Source organism: Galeopterus variegatus, unplaced genomic scaffold (genome assembly GCF_000696425.1).
Source record: "Galeopterus variegatus unplaced genomic scaffold, G_variegatus-3.0.2 Scaffold7380, whole genome shotgun sequence".
NCBI lineage: Eukaryota > Metazoa > Chordata > Mammalia > Dermoptera > Cynocephalidae > Galeopterus > Galeopterus variegatus.
The window spans coordinates 26,977-53,824 of NW_007733491.1; the positions used below are offsets into that span (position 1 = coordinate 26,977).

Here is a 26,848-nt window from a genome sequence, read left to right on the forward strand (position 1 = left end):
TTCAAAAGGAGTTTTTCAATCTGGGCTAGCTTCTAATCAATGCCCTATATGCACATTGTCTGGCAACTCAGGGCCGTCCAACAGCTAGTCTTCCCACAGGGGCCAGCAGCTCAGCCTGGCAGGGATTAGGTTGCTCTTCTCTAGACAATATACCCCTGGAACAGGTTCAGCCCAAGCCATGGTCAAGGAAGAAATATACCTGCCCTGAGACTAGAAAGAGAGAGGAAGCACCAAGCTCAGGGCTTTAGTTATATCTGTGGGTCTCAACCTTATCAGAACAATGATTATTATATTATTAAAGTGTGGTGGACAGAATAATGGCCCCCTAAAGACACTCAGGTCCTAACCCCTAGAATTGTGAATATGTTACCCTATACAGCAAAAGGGACTTCACAAATGTGATTAAGTTAAGAATCTTGAGATAGGGTGATTATCCTGGCTTATCTGAGTGGGACCAAAGTAACCATGAGGATCTTTATAAGAGTAAGGCAGGAGGGTCAGAGTCAGAGAAAGAGACTGACAATGGAAGCAAGAGAGTCAAAACCAGACAGATATTTGAAGGTCCTATGCTGCTGACTTTGCAAATGGAGGAAGGGGCTATGAGCCAAGAAATGCAGGCAACCTCTAGAAACTGGAAAAGGGAAGGGAACAGATTCTCACCCTAGAGCCTCCAGAGAAAGCACAGCCCTTGATTTCAGTCTGGTGAACCCCATTTCTGACTTCTGGCCTCCAGGATTTTAAGATATTAAATTTATGTCACTTTAAGTCACAAAGTTTGTCCTAATTTATTACAGCAGCAATAGGAAACTAACACATAGAGTATTATACTTAGTCTCTCATTATAGGAAATATTTTATAACATCCCTTTTGCTACTTTGAAATGAAATTTATACATAATATAGTTTACTAATTCTTGTACCTAAAAAACATAAATTACTAGCCTAACCTTACAAGGGAGACAGAAAATGAAAGCTAACTTATAATAAATTAATATATATTAATTGTAAATTAAGTATGTAAATGTGCTCACTATGCATGTGCTTGGGTACAACTACAGTAGAAGACATAAAAATGTGGTCAGATGTTTGCACGTCTAAGTGAAATCACTGTGACAGTGAGAGCTAAAAATGCAGATTGATTTTGGGGACACAAATACCACCCAGGGCATTGTTGTCTGTCACATGATTTTCTGAAATGGTGAACAACTCTTAATGGAGTTCTGAACAAAAGGAAGTATAATGTTCCTTCGGTTAACAAGTTGTATTCCTGGAAAATTCAGTGTATATCAAAACTTTACAAAAACAACTCCATAATTACATACAAAACAGAGTTCTAGACTCAGGTAATTATGAACATGTTTTTCACCTACCTGAAATGCACATCTAGATATCTGAGGTTGAGCAGGATGACCAGAGACTCTTCATTTTATAAGGCTGTCCCTTGCTTCCCCAAACTTCTAGCATCTCTGACCAGGATCAATGAGACAGGGGATGTTGGCACTAGTTCCCAGGCTGGTGGTGGGGAAGGGGCAGTGTTCTACTGTGGTACGTATCAACACAAATCCTATGTAAAAGTTTCTGCCCGTCTGCCCTTTCTAGCCTCCCCACCCCCTCCAAGAGAGAATTCTGAGCTAGGAAATTCCAGATGAGGGGTGACAAGAATGAGCACTATAGAACAGGATGTCCAGGCCATCGTTCTATCTACCTCTGTTTCAGCTAACCCCCCTACCCCCCAGAGAGCGCACGCGCGCGCACGCGCGCGCGCGCACACACACACGCAAGAACATTATTATGTCTACCTGGTACTTCCACACCCTAAAGAAGGTGAAAGGCAGTTGGTGCAGGATATGCTAAGCAAGAGTAATGCTGTGTCTCTAATCAGGCACCTCAAGGGAGAAGAAGGTGACTTGATGAGGCAGGAATGGGGGCTGTTTGGAGAACTATCAATGTATCATCCAAGACTAAGCATGGGTTTCAAGAATCCTCTTAATGTAAGAAGGGGATCCACTTGTTAATTTGCACTGGGTAGAATCTGTTCCCGGATGCCACATTGTAGTCAGCAAATTTTTAACCATAGCCTCTATTCATATTATTGTCCTAAGCCTTTAAGCTAATAACCTCAGTGGCCTTGAGAGAGTATAGATGTACAAATAAGTGTGAAGGTGGAGACGTAAACCAAATCCATATGGTTTGTGCTAAGTTTTGAAGCACTGGGACAATTTCTGTGCCTGTGTTAATACTGTGGCCACTAATCTACCGTACCGTGGAAAAACTCCAATCCTTCTCTCCTTGAAAGGCCCACTTGCTGAGCCACACACCTGCAGTGATCACCATCTAGTGGCAAATCAAAGGAGCTGCAAGATTTTAAATCTTTTGCAATGCCTACTTTAGTAAAAGAACAGCCCTTTATCACTAGATTCAACCTTTTTACCCAGAGCTAACGTTTATTTAAGCCAGGGGCCAACAAGTTTTCTTTAGACTTGTGAACTAATGGTACCTTCTTTAATGGTTGGGGAAAAAAATCAAAAGAAGGCTACTTAGTGACGTATAAGAATTATGTGAAATTCTAATTTCGATGATCATAAATAAAAATTTCTTAGAAAACAGCCACACCCGTTTGTTTATATATTGTCTATGGCTGCCTTCACACTACAACAGCAGAGTTGAATATTTGCAGCAGAGAACATATGGCCCACAAAATGTTTGCCAATCCCTGCTTAGACTAATCATAGCTCAATGCCTGGCAGTGTTAAATAGGCCAGGGGAGCTCACTGCTTCCAAGTGCATCCACTAGCTGATTCATTCATTCATTTCATAAGCACAGTGAGGGACACAATCAAGGAAAATGTTCTTGTGCACATCTACCACTCACATTCCAGGATGACAGGAACAGATTCCCTCCTTAATAGTCCATGGTATTCTGCATAATTACAACATTGTCAAAACTTCACACTCTTTCTGGTCCCTGTGTTCTTATTAAAATAGTATGCTTGCTCCCCTCTTTCTCCCTCTGGCTCAAAGAAGTCCTCAGTTGCAAATTGCTTTCCTCCCAAGAACTCCTAAATTCACTCATTCCACATGCATTTATCAGCACGTGTTTTAGGAACTATGCTCAGTACCCTGATATATAAAATGAATAAAATGTAGACTCTGTCCTCAAGATATTGACCACTTAAGGGCCGGCCCGTGGCTCACTCGGGAGAGTGCGGTGCTGATAACTTCTTCCAAAATGTTTTGCCGGACATCCAGAGTCATAAAAAAAAAAAAATGTAACTGGGAACTGAGGTGCTGAATGCCCTTCTCTTGGATGTATCAGAGTTTTGTGGAAACAGTGTGGTTTTTAAATCATATTGAAAGTAGAATGGAATATTTTAAACATGTTGAATTTAAATTGCCTATGGGACATTTAAATGAGAATACCCTGTGTATAATCAAGTATTGACCACTTAAAAGGGATTATGGGGGGCCGGCCCGGTGGCGCACTGGATAGTGCGCCGCTTGGGAAGCGCGGCGGCGCTCCCGCCCGAGGGTTCGGATCCCACATACAGACCGGTTCCTGCTCACTGGCTGAGCGAGGAGCGGGAGCAGCACCGAGGGTTGCAGTCCCGTTGCCGGTCCCCGGTCCGGTACGGGGGCAACACTGAGGGTTGCGATCCGTTGCCGGACACGGAAAAAGACAAAAAAAAAAAGGGATTATGGAAGATAATATAAAGATGGTGAGAGACAGACGGCAAAGAGGAAAGCCCAGGGCAACCTCAGGAACCAGGGAAGGCTTCAGAGAAGTGGCAGACAAAGATAAGTAGCAAAAGGGGAGGATCAGAACTGGAGGAAACCATTTCATACCCAAGGACACAGCAGCATGAGCAGAGACATGGAGGTAAAGAAGCAGATGACACATGCAGACACCTATAATCGGTTGGGTATTGAGGGAGCTACAGACCACAGGTATTATATATACTTCTCTTTACCATTCTGGCAGCTATTGCCTTTTATTTCTCAGTGTTTCGTACACATTCAAAAGCTCCTCTACCAACAATCCTTTGAATTCTTGAAATTGTTCTTTGCTTACCTTACACCCGTTTTCACAGCACCCTTGGAGGTGATGTCACCGTTTTGAAGATGAAGAAATGGAGGTTCAGAGAAGTGAGAAATGTGCCTAAGTCCTCCTACTTAAAAAGCAGTCGCATCTCCAAAGTATGAACCCTGAAGAAATTCTTAATTGTGTGCACAAGGAGACTGCACAAGAACATTAAAGCAGCACTGTCTTCGAGAGCAAAAATGGGAGACAAACTCAATGTCTACAGAGAACTCTAGGAGAATAGACAACTCATGGTGCTTTCACACAATGAAATATTATTGAAGCATGAAAGTGAGTAAATTAGAACCTCACATATCAGCATGCATTAATATTTTTTAAATGGTGAGTAAAAAAGAAAACCAAGTTGCAGGAATAAACAGTATGTATAATAATACATGTAAAGTTTCAAATCATGCAAAGCAATACTTCATATTCCCTTCATATGAGTTTGTGGAAAAATGGAACTAAAAGATAAAAACAAAAAATATAAACTCTATTTCTCAACATAAGCTCCTTCAAGTTCAAGACATTTTTGTAAGTGATCATACCAGCCATTTAGTTCATCCATAAAGAACGGAGGGTCCTGGGAATTTAACCACGTCAATGTGGTCTTTTTACATTACTAACTGAGGAAAAATGGTTGTCCTTCAAAGATGATTTAAGATTGAGAAACAAGAAGTCAGAAGGAGCCAAATCAGTACTTTATGGTGGATGCCTAATGATTTCCCATCAAAACTCACAAAATTGCCTTTGTTTGATGAAAGGAATGAGCAGGAGTATTGTCGTGGTGGAGAACGACTCGCCAGTGAAGATATTCTGGGTGTTTTGCTGCTAAAGCTTTGGCTAACTTTCTCCAAATACTCTCATAATAAACAGATGTTATCCTTCTTTGGCCTTCCAGAAAGTCAACAAGCAAAATGCCTGGAGCATCCCAAAAAATTGTTGCCGTGACCTTTGCTCTTGACCAGACCTTTTGCTTTGACTGGACCACTTCCACCTCTTGGTAGCCATTGCTTTGATTTTGCAGTCTTCAGGGTCAAACTGGTAAAGCTCTTTGAAGAAATGCTTCAGGATCTTGATCCCACTTGCTTAAAATTTCCATTCAAGGGCCGGCCTGTGGCTCACTTGGGAGAGTGTGGTGCTGAGAACACCAAGGCCCCGGGTTTGGATCCTATACAAGGATGGCCGATTAGCTCACTGGTTCAGCATGATGCTGACAATACCAAGTCAAGGGTTAAGATCCCCTTACTGGTCATCTTTTAAGGAAAAAAAAAAAAATTCCATTCAAAGTTCTGCTCCTGTCTGCAGCTAATCTAGCTGCAACAGTTTTGGCACGCATTGAGCAGAAAGTTTGTTCAACTGTAATTTTTCAGTCATAATTGTGTAAGCCAGACCAATTAAGATGTCTACGGTGCTGGCTATTGTTTGTGCTGTTAATTGTCCCTCTTCAGTTAGGGCATGAACAAAATTAACTTTTTCCTTGCAAATTGATGTGGATGGTCCACAGCTTCAGGCTTCGTCTTCAACACCTTTTTGTTCCTTCTTAAAAGGAGATATCCACTTGTAAATTGCTGATTTCTTTGGGGCATTGTTCTCATAAATGCTTTTTATAAAGCATCAGTGATTTCACCCTTCTTCCACCCAAGCTTTACCATAAATTTGATATTTGTTCTTGCTTCAATTTTAGCAGAATTCATGTTAGAGGCTCTTTTCAAACTGATGTCTTATCCTTCTTAGTGACTCAAACTACATCCTGTTCAGAAATGTCATAACGAGTTACTACGATTTTATTTTGGTGCAAAAAAATTTTGAAACTCATGCATAGTTTTTTCATAATGTGCATTTTCCATAAACTTTTTGAAGACCCCTCATATGTACTAAAGGAATACAGAAATGGAGGGCTGGCTGCTTAACTCGGTTAGATCGCAGTATCATATCACCAAGGGCAAGGGTTCAGATCCCTTTACCAGCCAGCTCCCCCCCAAAAAACAAAAAAGAAATACATGAGAATGAGAAATGCTGAATTCAGAATAGTATTTACTTCTGAAGGAAGAGGAGTTCATTACAAAGTAGGGGAGAGGCATTCCAGGAAGAGGGAGCAGCATATACAATAAAAGGAGTTATGCAATAGCATGGTATTTACAAGAATCAGTACTGTATAGGTTTAATGCCACCAAATCATAGGGTGAAAGCAGGAGGGAGGTGAGGGCAGTGGGAAGACAATGAGATTGGGAGGTGCACAGAAGCCTGGTAGTGCTCGGTTTGACTTTGTCCAACAGACTATGGGGAGCTGGTAATGACTTCTTCCTAGATAGAAATATGGAGAGCAGATTGGAGCAGTTGAACTCAGAGGAAGGGAGATCTGAGCATGTTCCTAGCAAGAGATAATGAGAATCTGAAATAAGGCAATATCGGTATGACAGGAAAGTAGAGGATATCCAAGAGATACTCCTTCACGGTGCACCGGGAGACATGCCCATCAACAGGAAAATAGATGGACTATTGTGCAGCCGTGAAATGAATAAATTACAGCTATATGCAACAGCTGAGATTAATTTCAAAATATTAAGTGAAACAATCAAGTCCCAGAATACCACATAAAGATATAAATCGTATAAAGTTTTTTTAAAAATCTAAACATATTTTAGCCATGCACATGTGTGATAATATAGAGAGAACGGAAATAATGAATACAAACCTGGATAGTGATTCCTTTGAAAGACAGAGGATGAGATGACGAGATTTATACATACATATGTATTTATGTGTGTGTATAACATGTGTATATATGCATACACTGAGAGAAGGGGAGAGAGAAAAAGATCATTTATGGACCAGCGATGACAACGTATCATGACCAAGGATTGTGCTTAATCTATTCTGTGTATTAAAGGCCATAACAAAAGAAAGATAAGGCAGGAGATAACGTATTTTTGAGATACTTTGAAGGTGGATCTGTAAATCTGCAGACTTTTGCCTCCCTTGGTTTCAGGTTCACGCCCCCAAGGTGAACGGCCTCACGTGCCTCTCCTTCCCTCCAGTAAGAGGGCGGAGGGACAGGCGTGAACCAGCCCGCGGACGAGGTCACAGTTGAGCCCGGAACCGGCGGAAAAAGTGGGCGGGACAAGCAGGTAGGCGGGACTAGCAGGTAGGCGGGACTAAAGGGGCTTTCTGGGAGCCAGGCTCCCGGCGCAAGCGTAGTAACGTGCCTCGCCGTCATGGCGCCGGCGCCGTCCAGTCATCCGCCGGTGGTGGCGGCCACTTCCCGTCAGGAAGCCGGGTCTCCGCCTCCTCCTCCCACCCCGCCTGCTCGGTGGCGGAGGCGGCGGCGGCGGCAGCGGTTGTTCCTGCCTCTCCGCCACCTCCACCGCGGCCTGTTCCCTGGCCGGCGGCGTTGGCGGGGAGGGGGACAGTAGTTGTAGAAGCCCGCCCCTGTCTCAGAGAAGGTGAGTTCCCGCCCCGGCGGCGGGGGCGGCCCCGTCTTCAGGCCCTCAACTCCCGCGGCCCAGTGAAGGCTGCGCGCTCAGCCCGAGTGTGCGAAATGGCCGACCGGGGCGCGGCCGCAGTCCCTCCGCTCCCCTCACCGCCCACCGCCACCGGGAAGGGGCGCCAGGGCTCGCAAGTGGAGCGCGGAGGGCAAGGGGACGCCTCAGCATGTCGAGAAAGCTGAGGTCTGAGAGGAAAGAGAGGTGGCCGGGCAGACTGGACCTGGAGCGTCAGGAGAGGGAAGGGAGGTTGAGACAGATGAGCGGAGAAAAGCAGTAAACTTCCGTTTGGTGACATTTAACATCCCGGGAAGTGGAGTCTTCACAGCAGGATACCTAATTTAGGAAGAGGTGGAGTTAGAACTGGGGGGAGCAGGAAGTAGCGTGGAGCTCTACAGTTACAGGGGCCCTCGGAGGAAAAGGAGACGGTGAGGTTCGGGGAGAGCACTTGGGAGAGTATTCCTAGGCTTTTTGAGGATATGGCCCTGTAAGACAAGACAGTGTCAAAGATGAACAAAGCTGGACGTTACAGCTGTAAGAACAGATTTTATTCCGTAACTGCTGACTGTAGGAGAAAGAGCTGAGCCCCATTCCGATTTGGGCAGAGGTGACTGGGCGTTTTGAAGGGAAAATGAGGGACAAGGGAGTGTTCAAGTAGAGTCAGGGAGGGAACGATTACAAAGGGCTGGTCAGTGTAAATGCAAGTAGGCCAGCTGTGTCTGCTAGCTGGTAATTATCAGGATTCTATCCTCCCAGGGGAATGGCAGGCAAAGGCCCTATCCTTCCTAATTACATTTCAAATGAACGGCTTTCAGGTCCTTGAGAAAGACACTCCTGATTTGCAGGAGATACTACATCTCAAAGGGTCAGAGGAGTCACAATTATGAGCCTTTTGAAGTAAATGCTTTTTTAAAAAAGGGGAGGTCACTGGCCTCTCAACAGGTGTTGGCCAGAACAAACAAATCCTTTTGACAGCCCAGAGATTTTATACCAAACTTCCTGCCGGTGACCAACAAGTAAGCTTGAGCTGTTTAGGATGTCAGGACTACAACTCGGTTTGTCTCCCATGGCCAGATCACAGGAAGATTTGGAAACAGCTTCTCATGGAAAAACAACTTTTACCAGACTCCACATTTGTTTTTGTTTTGTTTTTTGCAATAATTTTGAATATGTGCAAAAGAATTTAAAAGATGTCAGTTCACAGGATGGTAGCAATAACCTTTCTATACCACTTCAAGGTGATAAAATGAGACTACTGGAATAGGAGTCTGACTAGTAATAGGTTCTAGTGCTAGTTTCTCCATTAGCTGTATGACTAAGTCCCAGACTTTCTGGACTTAAGATTTGTTATCTGAGGGATGGGGGATTTGGACTAGCCCAGTGGTTCTCAAAATCCCCAGGGGCGGTTTTGCCCCCCAGAGGACATTTGGCAACTTCTGGAGGCATTTTTGGTTGTCACCATGGGCAGTCAGAGATGGTAAGCAAGCATAGACGCTGCTGGCATCTACAAGTACTTCAAAAAGTTCATATAGGGGTGTGCAGCCAAAAAAGAAAAATTGCATGAAAGATTCATACTTTAATTCTGTTTTCCACGAACTTTTTAAAGTATTCTCATTTGGTATATGCAAGACATGCTACAAAGATCCTAAAATGCCCAGGACAGCCCAACACACACAGTAAAGGATTATCTTACCCAAAATGTAAGTAGCGTTGAGGTTGAAGAACCCTGGACTGACCAAACTCTGGGGTACTTTACAGCTTTAAAACTGTGGACTGACTTAGCAGTTGTGTATTGGTATTCTTTCCATGGCATGGCTGTGTACTAGTACACAATACTAGACCAGTAATTCTTAAAACGAACTTTGAATATCATCTGGCCATTATAGGTCAAAGAGTAATAAAATCTCTTCTGAGTTAGAGACTATTCACTAGGATTGGAAAAACAAAATATAAATTTTACCTAAAAATTGCTTCTTGTCACTTTATTTCAAGTAAATATACCCCATTAACAGTTCAGTTAACTGCCACTTGACAAATGATAAATACTTGATATGTTACACTATTTGAAACACTATTAGGACTCAATATAATTTTTTTTTCTTTTTTTTAAGATGTATGGTAAGGGGATCTTAACGGTTGACTTGGTGTTGTCAGCACCACACTCTCCCAAGTGAGCTAACCGGCCATCCCTATATAGGGATCCGAACCCGTGCCCTTGATGTTATCAGCACCACACTCTCCCAAGTGAGCTAACCGGCCATCCCTATATAGGGATCCGAACCCGTGCCCTTGATGTTATCAGCACCACACTCTCCCAAGTGAGCCAGGGGCTGGCCCTAGGACTCAATATAATTTTTAGATATTTATAAAAGCCTTAAATAATTGCCAGTTATGACTGGATAAACAAGAAGAGGAAAAAAAATGTTGCTTGGTACTTAGCCAGGATCTTTTTTTTTTTTTTAAGTCTTGTTAGGAAATTCCTTCAAAAGCTAAAGAATTGTTATGCTTTCAGTTATTACAATTCCATTCTCACTTTCAAAATCCTGGTAGGACCATTAAAACTGATTTGAAGAATATCTGCAAATTCATTTTTACCTATAGCTGTATCTACCCTTAGGAGGAACTCCTTTGTATTGGGCTTGATAATGAGCAAATGTCAGTAAAGATTAAAAATTGGCAAGCAGGGAAGGTATAAGTTTACAAATAGGAATTTAAGAAATTAAACTCAATCACAAAATCCCAAAGAAGTACCATGTGACCAGAATTGAAAGAAGTATACATACTTAAATCTTATGACACCGTGACCATAATTTCTTCCAGGACACTTTGTAATTCATTCAGTGGAGTTTCTCAAATATTTTTGACAAAAAATGTTTCACCAGGTAATGAGATCACTGAGTAATCATAGTAAAAACAACCTCAACAAAAACTTGTTTATCCACCTCTTCTTTTTAAGAAAAAAAATTAAATTGACTCGGTTTTGGAGTGAAGGACATTGCTGACTTCTTTTTGAGTTATTATCCCTTTTATATAGTAATTGCTTAAAAATATTTTCCTTTGTTTCAGTATTATTCAGAGATTGAAGTTAAATGACAAAAAATCTAGCTGATGGCCCTTCCTTCGTTTACTCAGAAAACATTTATTGAGATCCTACTATGTAGTACTCTTCAGGTACTACACTCAGTATGAAGGATATACATATGAATTAGGCTAGCCCTTTTAAAGGGATCAATAGTAATGTTAGTGAAATTAGGAAGAAAAAAAAAGTGGAGAACATGTGTTTTTAATTATGGATAGTAAGGCTCCTGAGATATCGGAGTAGTTTGTTGTTTTTTATAAATATGTGCTCTGCTTATGACATGTTTGCTATATGCACACCGGAGCACATTATGTTATTGAAATCTAATGTTGACAGCTTGGAAGAATGATGGGGGAAGAGGATGTCGAGAGACAGTGATTATTTGTTAGTCTCAGATCTGCTGCCTCTATTAGGTGTCAATATGTGAAAATACTGACTAGGCATGTTAAACTAACTAAGGATTGCCCCTGCTATATTCATCATATATATGTTAGGACATGAACATTTGTATTTTCCCTCTTCTTACAGACCTGTTCACATTTATGAACCATTAGAAGGAATGGCATACATTTGATGATTTTCTGATGCAGGATATCTGCTTAGATCTAAGTAAAACTAACTTCACAAGCATGATTGGTCCCTGAGCTAGATAGCCATAGAGTATTTGTGATTATTGATGTTCAAAGATTTATTTTAAATAAAAACATAAATTTGGTATTAAACATGTAATTAGTACTCCCAATTAATGATTTTATTAATTCATTTGTATTTTGTCACGGGAAATATGCCATAATAAACCCTTAGTTATTTTTGTGATTGTTGTATTAGTGTGAAATAGCTAGAACTTGGCAAACCAGGTCAGATACTAATCTCATTTCCTGAAAAGGCAAGGTTAATAACTAGCATTATAACTAAGTATTCATGATGCTGACAGGTACAGGGCTGCATTTCCAGCACGATTAAAGTCTCTGAAAATGCCTTAAATGGGGTTTGACCTGGGGCCTGGGGGAGTGTGGAAGAAAGCAACATGCTTTGGCAAAAGCCAAAATCAGTTACCTAGTCTACTAAAATAGTGCTGTGCTTTGCTTAGTCTTTCCTAAGATTATAATGGTATTAAAAGATTACAAAATTCCCTAAGATCAGGAACAAAATAAGGCTGTGCATTCTCACCACTTCTATCTAGTATTGTACTAGAGGTCCTAGACAGTGCATTCAGGCAAGAAAAAGAAAAAGTTTACGGATTGGAAAGAAAGAAATAATATTGTCTTTATTTGCAAATGATCATCTATGTAGAAAACCCCAAGGAATCTAGGAAAAGGTAACTAGAATAATAAGTGAGTTTAGCAAGGGTGTAAAATACAAGGTCAAAATACAAAATTAATAGTATTTCTAAATGCTAGCAACAAGCAATTAGAAATTGAGATTTTTTTAAAAATACTACTATTAAAAAATAAATACTTGCCGATAACTTTAACAAAATACACTGAAAACTACGTAACATTGCAGAGAGAAAAGTTGCAGGTAATGGAAAGAAAATGTCTCAATATTTTTTAGTGAATTAGATTGAAAAGTATAGGACTGTGTCATTAATTTGGTATAATCGTTAGAAAGAAAGAATTGATCTAATTACACCTAAAACATAACCATAATCCTAATTTTGATCAAAAATTAAAGATAGTTAAGAAACATTTAAAAGTTAATTTTGCTGAATTATGTTTAAATGCCATATCACAACACAAATAATGTGCTGTGAGGCACAAAAATTTTTTGCTCAAATTCAGTTGATTTATTCATCAAACAGGAAGCTTCTGTAGTTACTAATTAGGAGAATGTCTCACTATGACAGTTAAATAGACAAAATCCCAAAAATACAAGTAGTTTACGCATACAGCACTTACTATGTGCCATGCACTCTTCCAAGCACTTTACTTATATTAATTTTCTTAAGGATCACAACTTTTTGAAGTGGATATTATATCCCTGTTTTACAAATGAGGAATCTGAGGCAGATAGAGGTTGAGAAACTTGACCAGGGTTACATATCTAATAAGTAGCAGAAGTGACTCCAGAGTCCCTATGTTTAGCTCCAAGGAGCATGGCAGGCAGTAGTTTACATGTGTGACTTGGCCTTTGGTAGGTGGATGATCTTTTTGGAAACAAAGCTAACATTTAAAAATCAGTTTAACAAATTATGGTAGGATTATCTCTTTTTCCAAAAAAATTCATTATAGTTCTCCTTTAGTACACTTTATTGAGCTACACTTCACTTATAATAATAAACTCTACATATTTAAAGTGTACAATTCAATGAGTATGTGACAGGTGTCTACTCCCATGAAACCACCATCATAAGCAAAACGCCAAGTATTTCCATTAACCCCAAAAGTTTCTTCATGCCCATTTGCAATCCATTCTACCCTCCACCTCTGTCCCCAGGCAACCACTGATCTGCTTTTTGTCACTATAGATTAGTTTGCATTTCTAGAAATTTTTATAAATTGAATCATATAGTACTCTTTTGTTTCTGTCTTTCACTCAGCATGATGATTTTGAGATTTGTCTGTATTATGTGTGTTGCTATTTCTTTTTGGTGCTATATGTATGTACCACATTTTGCGTATCCATTCAGCTATTGATAGACATTAGGATTGTTTCAGTTTTTGGCTATTACAAATAAAGCTCTATGAACATTTACATACGAGGGTACTTCAAAAAGTTCGTGGAAGTATTCATATAATCTTTTTGTTCTATTTTTCCATGAACTTTTTGAAGTACCCTCATATTTCTTTAGTGAGGTTACTCAGATTCCCTGTTGTTTTTTAGTTACTCAGCAATGTGCCAGGAAGATACTTGATTTTTAAATGGCACACTTTGAGGGCCAGCCCGTGGCTCACTTGGGAGAGCGTGGTACTGATAACACCAAGTCAAGGGTTAAGATCCCCTTACCAGTCATCTTTAAAATAAAAATAATAAATAAATAAATGGCACACTTTGTCCAAAGATTAAATGATGACTTTATATCAAATGTAAGTTTTAAGACAAGTTCAAGAAGTTCATGAGTTTTAAAGATAAATCATGAAACTTGAAATACATTTTTTCATGATTGGTCTCTTCAGGCTATATGCCCCAGATTTCCTGGTTGCAAGAGTTAATTTATATCTACGTACAGATTAGTCTGGTCAAAATGAATGAAATTGAGAACCACTGCTGTAGAAAGAATGGCTTCAAGTTAGGAGTGCATTTCACGTACTTTTAAATATCAGCAAATGGGAAAAATAAGACTTCATTGTGGTACAAATAGATTTGAATAATCAGACATAAGGGGGGAATGGTATGAAAAAGCACAAGTGTTTGAAAAGATACTGAATTCGATTTTGGAGTAAGAGATTCCATTAAATTCTTAATATCTCTGATTAGACTCATAGACTGCTGATGAATATATCAATTCTAGATGCAGGAAGAAAGTGGATTCTTTGTGGCATGCCATAAGTATTATGTTTCCCTTGTCCTGCATAGTTTTTACCAGTGCTATGAATGATGACCTAGACAATGTATATAAAAACTATGTGTGGACGCCATAGCAAATGTCAAGATAAAAAGAATGCGAATTTGAAAAGATCATCTTATTTAGGAATGGTGATTTAAACCCACAAGATGAAATATTAATTTCTGGATTAAGAAAAAGAAATCTGTTACATTAGTATGAGGAGAAGATAGCCAATGTGGGGAAAGAGAAGCTACCTTCAGGATTTTAACAATTATAAAGGTCAATAGAAACCAATAATATTGATGCCTATTAAAAGAGAAAAAAAAACAAAACTAATTCTAAATAAAATGGTTAGAGTGAAAACAGTGTCCAGGTCAGAGAATGTGATAATTGCATTTTACCCCACAGTAATCACAGTCTGTATTCTTCAAACTATATAATTCTACAACCTTTGTAATGAGTAAATAGTAATCACTATGCAAATGGAATAGAAGTACCATCAAAATTTTCTGAGGGAAAATTTCTAAAACAGCTAGAATTTACTACTAAGCCTTCTTTCTTTTCTCTAATAGTTCCTGTTGCTTACCATGTGCACTGAAGTTTGATATGTATACAGTTAGTTCAAGTTCCCAGCTACTTTAATTTGCAAGGAATTTTAAGATACATAGAACATCTGCAAGTTATTTAAACCCACTTTCACACAGAAGAAATTGAACACGGGAATGGGAGAGGAAAGGACAAATGTGAAAGATATGAATTTGATAGAATCTGAGTTTATTCTAAAATCAAATTCACCATCTTTTTGAACACTTAATGCTTCCAGTCTGCTCCCTACTTCCCTCCTTCTGAAGAATAACAATAATAACTCTTCATCCTCTTCATTACTCTCTGACGAAAACTTAACCCAGGGTCAAAGCCTTAGAATTATCTGTGTTTCCCCTCTCTCTCTCCTTCTTGCTCTCTTCCCAGCTATCACAGATTCCTTTGATTCTACCTTGAGAATGTCTTTTAAGTTCTTCACCTCCTTTCTATTTTCACTGCCACTCCTTTGGTACAGCCCAATAATCCCTTGCCTGCAACAGCTTCCTAACAATATGCCTATTTTGAGTCTCTCTTCCCCTATTGACTGCAAAATTAAATCCAAATGCCTAAATAAGGCTTATTATGAGTTGGCCCCATCCCACCTTTAGCAATGTCTTTTACTACCTTTATGCATATGTTGTTTTATCTGAAGCAGAAATGCCTTCTCTAATGCCCTTACCTCTTCCAGAATACCCTTTCTTTACTCATTTTTCATTTTCTCTAAATTTTACCCGTCTCTTAAGGGTCAATTCCAAGTCCATTCTTCATAAATCCTTTCCCAAGCTGTCAGCAAGAAGACTTCATACCTTCTTATATCTTATAGCACTTAACACATTTCTGTCTTGCATCATAGTTCTTTGCATATCATTTTTGCAAAGTTGTAAATTCTTCAGTATTAGCAGCTGTCTTGTTCATTTACTAATCCCAGTGTGTGGAACAGCTATGTGCATTTAATAGAAAAAGTCAAGATAAGCCAAGGCTTAAGATCTGGCTCTATCAAATAACATGCATGGCAAGATATTTTAATTTTTTTAAATCTCAATATCCTAATCTTCAAAATATGGGAAATCCTACTTACCTTGCAGAGGTAAAAGACGAAAGAATAATCTATTCTCGTGTTTGACACACAGAAGGCATTCAATAAATGTTCATCTCTCTTTTTTTTTCCTATCCCTTCCCACAGTACCCACCATAGTACCTTGAAAACAAAATAATAAATAGCAATAAAGTTTAATAAAGCCCAAAGGCATGGAGAACTTGAACTAGGTAGTGTTATGAGAATTGAAAAATGAAGGGATAGCTTTGAAAAAATATTATAAAGCCAAAATAGACTTGATTCGGGACTTGATAGGAAGAAAAACGGCTGAGATTTTGAGTTTGGGAATATGATACTGCTTAATAGAAAGAAAGAAAAATAAAGAGCTTGGTGGGTGAAGGAGTTAAAAGTGACCCCAGATTTATTACTTTTACTTACAACATTGCCTTTTAGAAATGAAAAGTCTGGGGCCGGCCCGGTGGCGCACTGGAGAGTGCGCCGCTTGGGAGTGCAGCGGCGCTCCCACCGAGGGTTCGGATCCCATGTGGAGACCGGTTCCCGCTCACTGGCTGAGCGTGGTGTGGGTGCAACACCGAGGGTTGCGATCCCGTTGCCGGTCCCCGGTACGGGTGCAACACCGAGGGTTGCGATCCAAAAAAGGAAAAAAAAAAGAAATGAAAAGTCTGGTATTAAGTGTTGAACTGGGAGAGAAATCATTCTTCTATTTTAGGATATCTTGAACTTCTAGTTTTCTTTTTTGTTTTGTTTGTGGTTTTTGAGTTTTTGTAGGGTATCTTGAACTTCTAAATGACAGGTCTTCAGTAAAGTTTCCATCTGTACTGTTTTGGTTGTCACCAAAAGACAATATTTACCTGTTCTTATTAAAGATTTTTAATACAAAAGTCAGTGTCACATCATCATGGTCAGTTTGTGTACATTAATTCTGAATCAAAGTGAGTCCTGAAAAGCTTTGTAGTTAACCTTTTTACCTTGCTGACTTTAGAATCAAAGGTAATTAAATTATATATTTCAAAACAACTCAAAATAAATTGAGATACCACCTATAATAGAGTTACATTTTTAACTATTCAAGTCCTTTCTAAAATATTTCTGATTTATAATTACTATCTTCAGCACATAATATTTTTAAGCAAACTTTTTAAATCTATGCACTGGTACTGAAATTAGTTTGAAGATACCCAGTATAACTTAAATATTTATGGAGTTTTTAATTACAAAGTCATAAATGTTTTTTGGTTTTTTTTTTTAAAGGTGACCGGTAAGGTGATCTTAACCCTTGACTTGGTGTTGTCAGCACCACGCTCAGCCAGTGAGCAAACCGGCCATCCCTATATGGGATCCGAACCCGGGGCCTTGGTGTTATCAGCACCATACTCTCCCGAGTGAGCCACGGGCCAGCCCAGTCATATATGTTTTTTGCAAAAAGTTAATACAGATGTACAGAGAGCAAAATGTTAAATGTTCTCCCCTCCTACTTTCCTAACTCCATTTTCCAATCCCCAACCCCATTAAGTTTAGTGTATATTTTTTCAGATTTTTTCTATGGATCTTGAGCTAACACACAATATCAAGCTGCCAAATCAGACTCATGAATCAGTAATACAACTGGCCCTCCCTATCCTCAGGTTCTCATCTGCAGATTCAACCAACCACAGATCAGAAAATATTCAGGGGAAAAAAAAAAACCCAATAAAAAATAACAGTACAATCCCCACACTGGTCAGCAATAAAATATTAAAAGATACAGCATAACAACACTTTACATAGCATTTACACTCTATTAAGTATTATAAGTAATCTAGAAATTATTTAAAATATATGGGAGGATGTGCAGAGGTTATATGCAAATACATGCTCAGGGACTTAAGCATCCAGAGATTTTGAAATCCTCAGCGGCGGGGGGATCCTAGAATCAATCCCCACAGATAATGATAACTGTATTACCCAATTTCAAGGTTTACTAATTATTTCAAGGATACAGGAAATCAGGAGACTCAGATGAAGCACAGAGATGTCTGGTAACATGAAAGTTGACTCCTAAGATCATGTTTTCCCATGTTGGACATATATCTCTGGCCCAGAATAATAGATAAGGGTTTTTTTTGTTGTTTTGTTTTGTTTCCTTTTTTGTCTTTTTTTTACTGACCGGTAACGGGATCGCAACCCTTGGTGTCGCGCCCGTACTGGGGACTGGCAACGGGATCACAACCCTCGGTGTTGCACCCACCTCGCGCTCAGCCAGTGAGCAGGAACCGGTTTCCACATGGGATCCAAACCCTCGGCGGGAGGGCCGCTGCGCCAGCCCATAGATAAGGTTTTTAAGTGAGGTTTACAGGGTCACTTCATACAGTGGGAGTGTTTAAATTGTTAATCATTTCCATATTATGCCACAGAGAGTTGTATAGCTTATGTAGCATTCTTCAGGGAGCTGTGCCTCATAGATTCTGGTAATCTGTATAAGTAATCCTTAGCCAGGGACATCTTGCTAAGGACATTTTAGAGATAAGTTCTTTATGTCCTAGCAAATATCATTAGGCTCTTTTCTCAGAGGTCCAAGTGTCACCTGCCTTCTGCCCTCCCCCCTTCCCCAAGAAAGGAAATGAAGGCTATCTGCATTAACTCCTTCCTTACAGTAGATACATATGTATATTTTTAATTTGGGCTTTTGTATGTTGGGTTGTTTATACTCAATAGGATTTTATGATTGATAGATCAGCAGATGGATGGATGAATGGATAGACCTTGGTTTTTTTCCCCTAACATATCATGGACATTTCTCCATGACATTACATGTAGTTCCAACTCAATCATTTAAATGGCTGCATAGAGGGGCCGGCCTGTGGCTCACTCGGGAGAGTGCGGTGCTGATAACACCAAGGCCACGGGTTCGGATCCCATATAGGGATGGCCGGTTTGCTCACTGGGTGAGCATGGTGCTGACAACACCAAGTCAAGGGTTAAGATCCCCTTACCGGTCATCTTTTTAAATAAATAAATAAATAAATAAATGGCTGCATAGAAAGTACAATTTTGATGTTACATGATTGGCAGCCTATTTGTAAACTGGTAAACTTCTATAAAATAAATTTCAGCTGTTATAGGAATTTTAGATTTAAGTGTAGACCTCAAGTGTAAATGTAATAATTTGGGCATAGATTATTATGGTGAGAAGCACTTTTAGCAAAAGTTCTAGAAGTTAACATGAATATGATTATAGCTTTGAAGGGCTTGTCTAAGCTTTATTTGGTGAAATTTGTGTGGTTGTGTTTGTACCAACTGAGGAAGAAGTTTGCCTACCACGGATAACGATGGTTTGTGGTTTCTTCATGTGATTCTCGGATGACATTAGTGGTGTAGCTATAATCAGTGACTATCTCAAAGTGGACTGCATTTCCTAAGATTGTTTGCTGTAAAAAAAAATGCCAAGACTGATTTTCTTAGCCCAGCCTTTCAGTATTGGTGCCCCAGATCATACCCATAAAATACAGTCTCCTATTGGTGCCCCAGTAACTTTTCATTCAGAGTATTTTCTGGACTGAATAAAAATACGTTACCATATTAAATACTAGAAGCTTACCAAATGTTTTCATACTAAAATTGCCATTGTAATGAGCTATTACTGTAGCCTTGCAAGCTCTCAGGAAATTAAGATTTGAGATACTATATGAAATGATACTAGTTGAAGATTGAAAATATTACCTTAAATGTTAAATAGTATCTTCTGTCTTATTTCCCTTCATTTTCTTTGTAGATACCACGTTGAATGAACAGAGACAACTTTTTCCAGATACTTTTCATAAAAGGTATCTTTGGGTAGTATTACAGTTTGAGTAACAGGATTTCACATTATGCGGTACGTTAAAAATAAAGGGAATGTTTCGTAAAGCACCTTTTTAAAAGTAGCGTGTAAACTTCACATATGTCATGTTATTTAATTCTTACAAGAACCCTGTGAAGGAAGTGATATTGTCCTTTTGATGGATGAGGAGACTAGCTTAGAGAAGGGAAATAACTTGCTGACTTACATTTGGGGAGTTAGGATTTACGCTCAGGTCTTTCTGACTCTAAAACTCATATTCTTTTCTCATGCCATTCTGTCACTGTATCCAGAAAGCCAGTGTATCCTTTGTTCTTGTAGTAAATATTAGAGAGATCTTATAAAGCTTGAGCAGGAAACTATTAATATGAATCAAGAGATATTGTAGACCCTCAGAGTCATTCTCTACAATAATTGAAGGTTATAAACACAATATGAGCAGTTTTATCCTTGACTTAGCCTTTTCTTTGAGGCATAGAATTATAGAATTATAGAAGGCAAAATGTCTAGTGGTCTTACTTCCTTAGTGTATAGATGAAGAAACTGAGATCCAGAATAGTAGTGATTCTCCTTAGCTGGTCATGAGCAGGACTAAGCCTATAAATGAGATCTGATTCCCTATCCAGTGCAGTGCATTCTCATTTGTATCATCTTTTCTGCATAATGGCACACTGGAGAAAGAATAGTTTTTTGTACACTACATTACAGTAGTCTTTTCCCACTCTGCTCTTTTCATGCTCTGTCACCTGGGTAAGCTATTGGATCTCTATAATCTCTGATATCTGGGATATCAAAAGTACTAGATACATTTACTTAAATGAAGCATAAGGCCAGCTATGCTGGTTTAGAGAACTCACTTAGCTTTCCCCCATTGGTAGTCTTTTTGGAAACTGCATTTTAGTTGATATTTGGTTGAGATTAAAGTACTGTAATTACAGTCATGTCATCATGTCTTGGTCTTGAATTGAGAGGACTTGGTTTCAAGTCTCAGCTCCACCATTAATTACTAGGAAAGTTGATTTTACCTCTCAACTGCAAAATGGGAGTGGTAATCTCTGCCTTGCCATAGTTGTGAAAACTAAGCAAAATCAAATATGTGAGTGTGTCTAGTGTATTCTCATTCCCCAGAGCCCAAAGGGCTAATGTTAGTGAAAAGAGACAATCAAGAGGCTCTGCAATAATTTGAGTTCCATTGAAATTTTTTAAATAACTTTTATAGGATTAAAGTAATATTCAATGTAGAAAAATAAATAAAAATATAAGAAAATAAAAAGCATTCATAATTGTGTTCAGAAAATGTTAGTTTCCCATTTCCCTACATTGACATTTTAGTTATTCTTATGTGGTTGGTTTTAAATTTATTCAGAGATTATTTTCTGTTATGGCTTGAGCCCATAAGAGTTTATTAATTCTCTCACTTAAGAGAAGTTTGGATAAAGGCAGTGCAAGGCTGATATGACAGCTCCATGATATCATCAGAAAGGACCCAGACATTCTCCCTCTTTTTGCTCTGAGGCACTGGCTTCTTTCCTCGTGTTTTCTTATGACTGTTTGAACTCCAGCTGCGGCATCTTCATTCCGGCAGTGAGAGGGGAGGAGCCCGCCTGGAGTCCTCACAGCACTTTAGCTTTCTCCTTATTGACTGGAATTTATTCACATGGCCAGAAGGTGTAGTCTTTTAACTAGGTACACTGCCTAAGGTTTGTTACTAAAGAACAAGAAAAAGTATGTTGGGAGGCAACTGGTGGGTTTTGTCACAAGTAGGAACATGAAAATTATTGGCTTCTAAATCATAGGATTATTTCTGTGGAAGCTGATATTTTGATTTGAACAAAACTTTATTTATTTATTTATTTATTTTTTTTTTTTTTTTATAAAGATGACTGGTAAGGGGATCTTAACCCTTGACTTGGTGTTGTCAGCACCATGCTCAGCCATTGAGCAAACCGGCCATCCCTATATGGGATCCGAACCCGTGGCCTTGGTGTTACCAGCACCGTACTCTCCCAAGTGAGCCACGGGCCGGCCCCAAAACTTTATTATTGTTTTTTTTTTTCCTTTATGTCTTTTTTCGTGACCGGTAACGGGATCTCAACCCTCAGTGTCGCGCCTGTACCGCGACCGGCAACGGGACCGTGACCGGCAACGGGATCGCAACACTCGGTGTCACGCCCGCAACCAGTGATCCAAACCCTCGGCGGGAGCACCGCCCTCTACCTAGTGCACCACCAGGCCGGCCGCCAAAACTTTATTTTTAAACTCTTAGTTCAAATGAGTACTATTTTCAAATTCAGAGGTATAAGAAGCATAAGAAATACAAAAAAAAAAAGAAAAAAAATTTTAATCAAATTCAGTGATATAAATTTAGGATAATTTATTCTTAGATAAATAAAATATTTTTTCAGGATAAAAAGACATGCTCAGAAAGTTAGGTTTTATTTTCAGATTTACAGGAAGCAAAGTAATATGAAAATGAAGATGAATTTTGTGAATTTTCAGATAATTGGTCTATGTCGATGATATAATTATAAACTTTGAATTATTTAACCTGTATAATGATATTGTGCTTGGTTTTAGGTGAATAGGAGTGGAGTATTGGACAAAAATAGATTTTGTAATCTCCGCATCATGGTTTTTAGCTTCCCAGTTGTTGCACAGACTCACTATTTGGGGGAAGTTCATGCTGAAAAACTGAAGCAATTAATGGATGAATATGATGAGATTTCTCCATCAAGTTCTCAGCCTGATAAGGGTAATGTTCCATTCACCTCTTTATTATATCTGTGCCTCTGTGGTCTTTTGGTACTGGCTTTTTTCACTTAGCATAATATCTTCAAGGTTCATCCATATTGTACTGTGTATCAGTACCTTATTTTTTTTACTGCTGAATAATATTCCATTGTGTGATATTCATTGTATGAATATACCACGGTTTATCCATTCATCAGATGGTGGACATTGGGTTGTTTTTTCTATTTGGCTGTTATGAATAGTGCTGCTGTGAATGTTTGTGTATGAGTTTTTGTGCGGACATATGTTCTCAGTTCTCTTGCATACACACCTTGGGGTGGGATTCCTGGGTAATATGGTAAGTCTGTGTTTAATATTTTGAGGAACTGCCAAATTGTTTTCCAAGGTAGCTGCACTATTATATATCCCCACCAGCAATGAAGGAGGGTCCCAATTTCTACATTTTCACAGTTTTGTGTAAGTGGAATTATATAGTATATACTCTCTTGCCAGGCTTCTTCTACTCAGTATAATTATTTTAAGATTCATCTATATTGCGTGTATCAACAAAATTCCTTCCTTTTTATCACTGATATTATTCTAATGTCTGGCTGTACCATTGTTTGATTTATCCATTCACCTGTTGATTGACATTTGGGGTTTTTCCTTTCTGGGCCTATTACAAATAAAACTATTCTGAACATTCATGTACAACTCTTTGTACAGACAAATATTCCTTTTTGGGTAAATACCTAGGAGTGGAATAACTGGATCATATGTTAGGTGTATGTTTCCTAAGAAACTGCTGACTGTTTTCCAAGTGCTTAGACCATTTTACATTACTACCAACAATTTGTGAGAGTTGCAGTTTTTCCATATCCTCACCAACAATGGTATTGTCAGTCTTTTTAATTTGTCATTCTAATGAGTACATGGTGGTATCTCATTGTGGTTTTAATTCACAATTCCTTGATGACAAATGATTTTAAACATCTCTTTATGTGCTTATTGGCCATTCATATATATTCTTTTCTGAAGTGTCAAAAGCAACTCTTACACACTGTTGGTGAGAATGTAAATTAGTACAGCCATTATGGAAAACAGTATGGAGATTTCCTCAAAAAACTAAAAATAGAACTACCATATGATCCAGCAATCCCACTGCTGGGTATTTTTCCAAAGGAAAGGAAATTAGCATACCTAAGAGATAACTGCTCCCATGTTTACTGCAGCCCTGTTCACAATAGCCAAGATATGGAATCAACATAGGTATCCATCAACAGGTGAATGGATAAAATGTGGTATATATACACAAGGGAATACTACTCAGCCATGAAAAAGAGCAAAGTCCTGTCATTTGCAGCTTCATTATATTACTATGTTATGTGAAGACATTATGTTATGTGAAATCAGTCAGGTACAGAAGGAAAAATACCACATGTTCTCATGTGGGAACTAAAGAAAAAATTTGAGCTTTTTTACTGGCCAGCTGCCAAAAAAAAAAAGTTGAGCTTTTAGAAGTAGAGAATAGAATTGCGGTTACTAGGGACTGGAAAGGCGAGGGCGGAGGGGTCGATAGGCAATGGTTGGTTAATGGATACAAAAGTACAGTTACATAGGAAAAATAAGTTCTAGTGGTATACAGTAGTGCTGGGCTTCATAATTAAGAATAATTTATTGTACTCAAATGGCTAGAAGATGTTTTCATCACAAAATATTCTCATCACAAAAAAACTGATACAATTTTTGCAATGGTGAATATACTAATTACCCTCATTTGATCATTACACATTGTATACATGTATTGAAATGTATTTCTGTACCCCATAAATATGTACAATCAATACATGTAAAGTAAAAACTTAATATTAAAAAAAATATATATAGGAAGTAAAAGTTAGTATTCCACTTCCATCCTAAAAGAGACACTGTAATTGTTTTCTTTAAACTTCCAAGATATATTAAACATTGCAAAGTTGATAGGCATCAGTCCTACCCCCTCCTGTTCCCTCCCTTAACCCTTTCACCAGTACTTTAAGAGAGAACAAACCAGAAGCATTCTAGAATGCATTTTTCACCAATCAGAAGTAGAAGAATGAAAGGCAGGCTGTACAGGAGATACAGAACTCTTTTCCTTCATTTTCCCTCATGCGCTATACCCAAGAGTAGTTTTCATCTCACCACTGAATTTCTAATTTCCAGCATTCCCAAATCACTTTACAAACATCCTTTTACTATTAAGCCATACAATATTCTAGTCAGGTGAGTATACGTGTTTCTTTGAAGATTTTAAAGCTCAAATTGCTTCACAATGGTTCTGTGACTTCTCTTAGAAAACAGTATAGAGGAACTGACTAATCAGAACTTTAGAAGTTATCTGAACATTCAGGTCATGCTACCCACCGTGGATGTGTGGTTCTTATCCACACATCCCTACGTGTCTTACATTTTTTGCCCTACGACAGCATTCCTGTGTTAGCTCCTTTCTGTTTTCTTCCTCGTACTTCTGAGAAGGGTAAAGTTACTTGTGAGTGGCCTGGGAGATATTTGACCATCCTGATACTGCTTTTTGGCATATAATATCATGATATTTAACTTTTACACTGAAGTAGGTTTTAATTTGCTTGGGGCTTTTTTGTTTTTAAAGCTCTTTACAAGAGCAAAGGAAATATTGAGAAGAAAATAATCAAGTAAGAATTTTCTCCCATCTTCTCTGCAGAGAATCCCTTTTTGTCAACCTAATGAAGCATTCACAGAAGACATCTGACTCTTTTCAAGATGAACTTGAAGATTATATTAAAGTACAGAAAGCCAGAGGCTTAGAGCCAAAAACTTGTTTTAGAAAGATGAGAGAGGACTGTTGGGAAACCTGTGGGTACAAAGAACAGGTTGATTCCAGACCCAGGTATAGAATGTTTGATCAAAGACTCTCATCAGAAACCGTCCAGACCTACCCAAGGTCATGCAATATTTCACAAACAGTGGAAAACCGGTTACCTCAGTGGTTACCAGCTCATGACAGCAGGTTAAGACTAGACTCTCTCAGCTACTATCAATTAACCAGGGACTGTTTCTCCGAAAAACCAGTACCCCTGAACCTTAGTCAGCAAGAATATAAGTGTGGCTCATATAGTGTAGAATCTGGGGGTTATAAGCCCCTCTACTCAGAAAATAGTACCAGTGCCCATCAAGCCAGTCATAAACAGATACATCGGAAGAGGAAAAGGAACCCAGAGGAAGGCAGAGGAAAACCAGAGGAGGAGCGGCCCAAGCATAAGAGGAAAAGACATGAGGAAATGGATTTAGACAAACACGAGAGCATTCAAAGAAAGAAAACAGAGGTGGAAGCAGAAACTGTACAGGTCAGTACAGAAAAGCTTAAGCATCGAAAGGAGAAAAAACACCGAGATACAGCCTCTAAGAAAGAGGGACGTAAGCATAGAAAAGAGAAAAAGGAACAAGGCAAAGAAAAGACAGAGGAGGAAATGCTTTGGGACCAGTCTATCCTTGGATTTTGAAGCTCTTTAGTTGATTTTCCTGTGAGGTTAAATTGAAAAAATAGTTGAGCTTGTTTGTGATGTTCATGTTCATATCACTTTGCTTATGTGAAGAGGTACTTTAACTTCTAACTAAGGCCAGGTGAACACAAGTACTTAGTATGCTTGCTCTCCAATACGGAGATACTTTTTCTCATTTTCTAGAAACGTTATTACATTTTTCTTACATATAAGGTAATTTCCCGTAATGAGGGTGGCTGTACTTTTATTCATCAAATTGCTATGATGATGGATTTGTTTTCCCTTGGGAGGTCACTTACTTTAAGTTGGAGGATTAATAGATTTTGCAGAATCTGTTTCTTGATTGGGTTTGTTTTAGTTTTGAGTTGGGTGATTTTCTGTTCATTGGTTTTCTCTAGGAAGCAATATAGATTTATTTTCCTTTGTTAGATCTAACTTGCAGTGTACTTGCTAGGTTGGAAACTGGAAAATGAAATACATTATAATAATAAGCTTAGGTTACATATAGCTTTAAAAGTTTCAAAGACTTGATTAAAAAATCAGTTTATATTCTAGAAATATTTATAATAAAGTGTTCTAATTTCTACATGTTGTCCTGTGTCAATGATCTTTTCCCACTCAACAATGATTTTCTTTTGGGAGGGAAAAAACAATAACTGGGCAGTTTACAGTTAAGAGGCAAGATCTTTGGGGTAGATCACCCTTTAAAGTTGTAAAAATCCCTTACATACTATACCTTGCTTATCCATATTTGATTCCAGTTTTTAGAATAGAAATCTGTGACCAAATCTTTCCAAATAGTTGAAACTGAAGTGAGAGGAATTTATAAGAAATAAAATACCATTAGATTATTCTGTCCTGGCCAGTGTTTTCATTCTGATAATCACCTTTTTTATGATAAGCATATCTAGTGTTTCAGCATTATTATTTTTATGTAGAAAGAGTGATGGCCCTGGGATCTGGGTCCCAGGATTATAGTCTCAGCAATGCCATCAAGGCTTTACCTAGATTCTAGA

The 26,848-nt window shown here is 38.6% G+C and overlaps 1 protein-coding gene across 2 annotated transcripts; it reads left to right on the plus strand.

The window, feature by feature from the left end:
- The first annotated feature begins 7,385 nt into the window (after positions 1-7,385).
- KRCC1 (lysine-rich coiled-coil 1) lies at positions 7,386-26,418 on the plus strand. 2 transcript variants are annotated; one of them, XM_008591892.1, is made up of 4 exons: positions 7,386-7,523; positions 19,519-19,620; positions 22,162-22,336; positions 25,034-26,418. In XM_008591892.1, the coding sequence occupies exon 4, from the start codon at positions 25,056-25,058 to the stop codon at positions 25,830-25,832; it is 777 nt and encodes a 258-aa protein (XP_008590114.1). In that variant the 5' UTR covers positions 7,386-7,523; positions 19,519-19,620; positions 22,162-22,336; positions 25,034-25,055; the 3' UTR covers positions 25,833-26,418. The 2 variants fall into 2 exon arrangements, with proteins under 2 accessions (XP_008590114.1, XP_008590115.1); XM_008591893.1 differs by lacking the exon at positions 19,519-19,620 and having other exon boundaries at positions 7,392-7,523.
- Positions 26,419-26,848: the final 430 nt, after the last annotated feature.

Coding starts and splice junctions, on each gene's coding strand:
- KRCC1 (XM_008591892.1), top strand. CDS start 25,056: ATGAAGCATTCACAGAAGACATCTGACTCTTTTCAAGATGAACTTGAA.